The sequence below is a fragment of the Nanorana parkeri genome, unplaced genomic scaffold (assembly GCF_000935625.1).
Source record: "Nanorana parkeri isolate BGI_ZX_2015 unplaced genomic scaffold, ASM93562v1 scaffold113, whole genome shotgun sequence".
Taxonomy (NCBI): Eukaryota; Metazoa; Chordata; class Amphibia; order Anura; family Dicroglossidae; genus Nanorana; species Nanorana parkeri.
In genome coordinates, this window is record NW_017306381.1 from 1,640,377 (window position 1) to 1,646,376 (window position 6,000).

Sequence of the window (6,000 nt, forward strand, 5' to 3'; positions counted from 1 at the left end):
TGCATAAAATGCATAAACAGGGAGCTGTTTAACCTGCCGGAGAACTTGGATTTCTCTCCATTATACATGTAAGCTGTGGAAAAATTCTTCTCGGTTTGGAAATTTCGTGATTCAGATCCGAAATTCAATTTGGTTCGGGTTTCGGACAAAATGTGAATTTTCGTTAGTTTTGGATAAGTTTACGAATATTCATTGTGAATACCACAGAAAACCATATACAGATATTAATACTAAAGCTGAGGCTCCCGGACCCGAATGGCTGTCAGGAGCTCCCAAATGCAATTCGAAAATTCGGATTCAGATGCATTAAACCGAAAAACACATCTGATTGGCCAGAAAATGCTCGATTCATTTTAGTTTTTGAACGAAATTCGGACGGGATCCGAAATTCCTAAATGGAAATTCGGATTCGGACGCATTGGGATTCGTAAATTCGGATGTGTCCAAATGTCTGAATTTTGGAAAATTCATATAAAGTTTGATTCGGAGCGAAACGAATCGCACATGTCTACGCTCCTTCCAGTCTTGTGATTTATACAGCTCTACCACATCACACACATGTCTGGCACGGCAGAAGACCAGATTTTGTCTCTGCTGCAGTTCAGTAACACTTACAGGTCTTGTCCTTCCCCCAGCCTGTGACTGGACAGTGAAAGGAGAAGCAGCAGACTGATGAGCTCACCTCTCTGTCACTTTGTTCTCTTCTTCTATCTCCCTTGTAAGCAGGGCTGGATTTCCCACAAGGCCAACCAAGGCCCGGCCTTGGGGCAGCAGGGAGTAGAGAGGCAGCAGGGGTGTGGAATTCCTATCTCCTGATGCCTGGGGCATGCAGTTCCGGGCACCGGGCGGGTAGTTGTTTTCTACATTTAGCCCTGCTTTGGGCAAGCAGAACTAAATGTACAGGGAGGTCGCCGCTTGTTTTGTACAAGTGATCTCGGCGATGTCGCTGAAATCACTTATATGCAATCTGCAGGTCTGCCATTCTCCATAGAGGGGGGGAGGGGCGCATTGAGGGAAATGGCCTTGGGGCAGCAGAGAGAGTAAACCCGGCCCTGCTTGTAAGCACATGAGCAATACAGCAAAACTAATTGGTTCACAGTGCTGCTTCTCCCTCTTGCAGTCTAAGGTCTGCCACACAGACTGCAAGAGCCTGAAACCAGAGCAAAAATTAGGTTCTTACACTATTTTCATTTAAAGCTGATGTTTACCCTAATTATACATTGCTTTCCCTGGCTCCTTCCTTCCCAACGGAATATGAGCAGGGAATACAACTTTCTTGCTTGGGGTTTGTTTTGCATGCAGGCATAGATGTGCATTAGACTACCCTGGTGCCTGAAAGCAACCTATGGCCAGTAAGCTTTTATCCTGGGAACACCATTTTTCTCCTGATGGAACACGGCTGGGTGGCCACGCGTATGATGTCACCCTTCCAGTCACCGACTGCTATATTCCTGTAACCGCCACCAGTATGACTGTCTGCTTGTCCTTTCTGTCCACAGCTGGTACCACGGCTATCTCTCAGGACCCGATGCGGAGAAGCTACTCCAGGAGAAGGGAGAACCATGGACCTTCCTGGTCCGAGAGAGCCGCAGTAAACCTGGAGATTTCGTCATCTCCGTCCTCACAGCCGACATGAAGGACGGAAAGCCTCGAGTGACTCACATCAAGATCATGTGCGAGGTGAGACTTTCCATCGCAAAGAAGTTCTTCTGAAAAGTTCAACTGCTTCCACTTAGACACGTAAGCTTGTTTGATGCTCCACAACCTTCAGGTCATTGACTTCTATGGCGGGGCACTGAGCCCTTATCTGAAATCAGCTAGATGTAGGACGGGCTGGGTGTTGTGGAAGCAGTGCTGTCATAGTCCCAATATTAATTTAAAGCTGAACACAATACAAGGGGCTGAATACACAGTTATATACGTATTTGGGGAAAGTGTTACCTGCCAAAATTTGACTAAGAGGCCAGTAATAGACAGCGTACATAGAGATGAGAAATGGCTGTATGTTTCATGACCCGCAGAGAGCCTTGTGAGTGTTGGTTATGTCTTTAGATGAAGCACTGAGATCTTGAATAAAGCTTTACTTGCTTATAAGAGGACGTTACATTTGTGTACAGTATACAGCACCATACAGGAAACCTAAAGATCATAGATAAAAGCATATACATAGAAAAAGTAGCATAGACTTACATTGCACTACAGCGCCATCTAGTGCTCAAAAGACATAGTTACAGTACATAGTTACTGTAACTGTATTACAGTACAGTTACAGTATTAGCATATGCTGTTGCATTTCCAACGCCCCTTCTCAACAGCATACGCGTTGCTATATGATGTTTAGCTTCTCTTGAAGGAAACTGTGACGATCCTTTGCTTGGTGAGTGCGTCCGCAGTCATTTCTTCTGTGGAGCAATATTGCATGTTGATAATGGCTTGCTCTTGAGTGTCCCTTCGCGGATAATACTACAGCGCCATCTAGTGCTCAAAATACATAGTTGCAGTATATTAGCAACAGTAAGAACCCCTCTCCAGCCTCCCCCTCTGTTGTCATGACCCCCCTCTGTTGTCATGACCCCCCTCTGTTATCATGACCCTGTTATTTCTTTTTCTCTACACAGGGTGAGAGATATACTTTGGGGGATACAAAACATGACACGCTCACAGACCTGATTGAGATGTACAAAAAGAAGCCCATAGAAGAGTTATCTGGGACCCGTGTCTACCTCCAGAAGGTGAGTTTGCCACGTGGAGAGAGAATCTTTTCTATGTCAGGATCTTCTGATTCTTCATTGGCGTTCATGTCTGAGGGTTTAAAGCCCAAGTGAAGTCACAGAATTAGATATAGAGAGGCCAAACAACCCCCCGCCCCTCCCCCCATGTGCTTAGCCAGGCCTTTAATTATCCAGTCATCAGGGGGCATGAGCTTTACTGATTGCAGATCTCTAGGTCTGACTCATCAAGGGACGTCTTGGACATCAGCAGAGAGACCACTGCTTCCACACAGAGAGCAAGAGTCCTTGCTGCAGAGAAGGACCCTTGCTCTCTTTGTGTAAGCGGTGGTCTCTATACTGCGGTCCCTTGTTTTGAGTCAGACCTACAGGTCTGCAATCAGCTAAGCTCATGCTCCCTGCTGATTGTAGAGCTCTAGTTCTGACTTAGCAGGGGGCATGCTGGACCCCCTGCAGAAAGACCACGGCTTCCACACAGAGAACAAGGCTCCTTCTCTGCAGCATGCTGGCAGTGGGCGGGCTTTTGTGTCACCTCACGTTACATTGGAAATGATGAGTCCCTCTGCCGAAGTGGCAAACTGGACTTATAGTTTTTTTCATTCACGGTTCCTGTGAATGGATCTGTGAATGAATGAAGCGGCTGTGCCGTAGTCAAAGACTTATAGAAGCCTGCGGGGAGAAGCACTCCTCTATTCAGGTAAGCGGGGGGCAGTTGGGGGCTGGCGGCTGCAGAATGGCAACGTGTCACATGTGGGTGTAACATAAAACATGGTATGGAAGGTGAAATTAAAGTTTAGTTTGGCTTTAATATGAATACAAAAAAATAATAAATAACCCAACAGAAAGAGTTGGACCCTCTGAAGCTCCAGGTAAGCTAAAGTATTTCATTACCAGGGTCACTAAGAAATGTAAAAAAAAATTAAAATAGATGGTTTATTTTTTGGCCAAAAACTCAAAAATGAGTCTGAGAAGTCTGAACCTTCACTGAGAAGAGAGTTCTCCCCAACATGTAGACTACAGATTTCCAATGTAGACCAATCTACACTATATTGCCAAAAGTATTGGGACGCCGGCCTTTACACGCACATGAACTTTAATGACATCCCAGTCTTAGTCTGTAGGGTTCAGTATTGAGTTGGCTCCGCCCTTTGCCGCTATAACAGCTTCAACTCTTCTGGGAAGGCATCCACAAGGTTTAGGAGTGCGTCTATGGGAATGTTGGACCATTTGTGAGGTCAGGTACTGATGTTGGGCGAGAAGGCCGGGCTCGCAGTCTCCTCTCTAATTCATGGGGTTGTGTTCAGGACTCTGTGCAGGCCAGTCACGTTCCTCCACCCCAAACTCCCCCATATACAAACCCAGACATGTCCACAGTTGCTGTTGTTCCCAGTTGCTTCCACTTTGTTATAATACCACTAACAGGTGACCGCGGAATATTTAGTAGCCAGGAAATGTCACGGATGGACTTATTGCACAGGTGACAACCGATCACGGTACCACGCTTGTAGTCACTGAGCTCCTGAGAGCGACCCATTCTTTCACAAATGTTTGTAGAAGTGTCTGCATGCCGAGGTGCGTGATTTTATATACCTGTGGCCATGGAGGTGATTGGAACACCTGAATCCAATGATATGGAGGGGGGTCCCAATACTTTTGGCAATATTGTGTATCATGATGCCCCTATCTGCCCGGGAGGAGAGTTATGGAGCCCCATCTACAAGTGTGACACCAACCTGGTTCTGTTTTATGGATTTTCGCTCTCAGAAAACTTTTCAGTGTTTCTAAAGTTAAAATGTTATGTTGTGTGGACAGCCCAGATGTAAGTAGTCGTTATCTCCGTGTTTATACATTTATTTTGTGTATACTTATTATTTTTTCCTTTGTGTTTCTTCTATGGATTTCCTCCAAATCTTTGGTGTCCACTGAAGAAATGCTCTTCAATCTCCATTAATTATACCCGTCCCTCTTCTGAGACTGTAAGCTTGTTTGGGCCGGTCCCTCCATCTCATGTTCTGTTTATGCACCTGGAATGTCTTTAAATGGAAGTTTTAATTAGGCTTTAGTAATATTACAATATTAATGATCCAACTTGAAGAGTTGGACTCTCTTAGGCTCTATGTAAGATAAAGATTACATTTCTGGAGCCTATAAAACATTAGGTGGTTTATTGTTCATATTATTTGTGGGGATGATATTTAAACGGAAACTCTCAGTATCCTCAATATATAAATAAGCACAAAATATACTTTTAATTCATTTCACTTATATAGACAAACAACCTTAAAACTCTTAAAACATCGTCTGGCTCGGTGCATAGATAATCACATGATTATTAAATGAATTGTCCATCTTCACTCATATACCCGGCTTGTATTGTACATTTCATATTATGTCACAATGGAATCAATATATCTTCCGGTGCACCAATGCTGTAAATGGAAATTTCAGGTATATATTGGCGGCTCATCGAATGTGATGTCAGCCTGATACCAATGTGATGTCAGCCTGATACCAATGTGATGTTAGCCTGATACCAATGTGATGTTAGCCTGATACAAGTGGGATACCTGCCTGATACCAACCAGATACAAATGCGATACCAACCTTATACAAATGTAATGTCAGCCTGATACAATTGTGATGCCAACCTAATACCAGTGTCATACCTGCCTGATCCAAGTTTGATGCCAGCCTGATACAAGTGGGATACAAGTGTCATGTCAGCCTGATACAAATGTGATACCAGCCTGATACAAATGTGATACCAGCCTCATACAAGTGTGATGTTAGCCTGATACAATTGTTATACCAACCTGATACCGGTGTGATACAAATGTGATACCAACCTAATTGGTTCTATTTTATGGCTTTTCTGAAGTTGCAGGTGTGTGGTGTTAGGACAGTTCATATGTAGTAGGTAGTTTTGGTTGAGTGTTTATACTTTTCTTTTTTCCATACTTATTTTTTGTTGTAATGCACTGAATACCCTCCTGTCTTACTGTCCTCCTGCCCTACTGTCCTCCTGTCTTACTGTCCTCCTGTCATCCTGTCTTCCTGTCATCCTGCCCTACTGTCCTCCTGTCTTACTGTCCTCCTGTCATCCTGCCCTACTGTCCTCCTGTCTTACTGTCCTCCTGTCATCCTGTCTTCCTGTCATCCTGTCCTACTGTCTTACTGTCCTCCTGTCTTACTGTCCTCCTGTCTTACTGTCCTCCAGTCATCCTGCCCTTCTTTCCTCCTGTCTTACTGTCCTCCTGTCATCCTGTCTTCC

The 6,000-nt window shown here is 44.5% G+C and overlaps 1 protein-coding gene across 1 annotated transcript in view; it reads left to right on the plus strand.

Annotated features, from left to right (window-relative positions):
* The window catches only part of PTPN6 (protein tyrosine phosphatase, non-receptor type 6), a 50,984-nt gene that overhangs the window by 23,072 nt on the left and 21,912 nt on the right, over positions 1–6,000 (plus strand). Inside the window, exons 3-4 of the mRNA XM_018553180.1 lie at positions 1,500–1,680; positions 2,619–2,732. Of these exons, the coding sequence (XP_018408682.1) occupies positions 1,500–1,680; positions 2,619–2,732 (295 nt within the window). The remainder of the gene's footprint in view (positions 1–1,499; positions 1,681–2,618; positions 2,733–6,000) is intronic.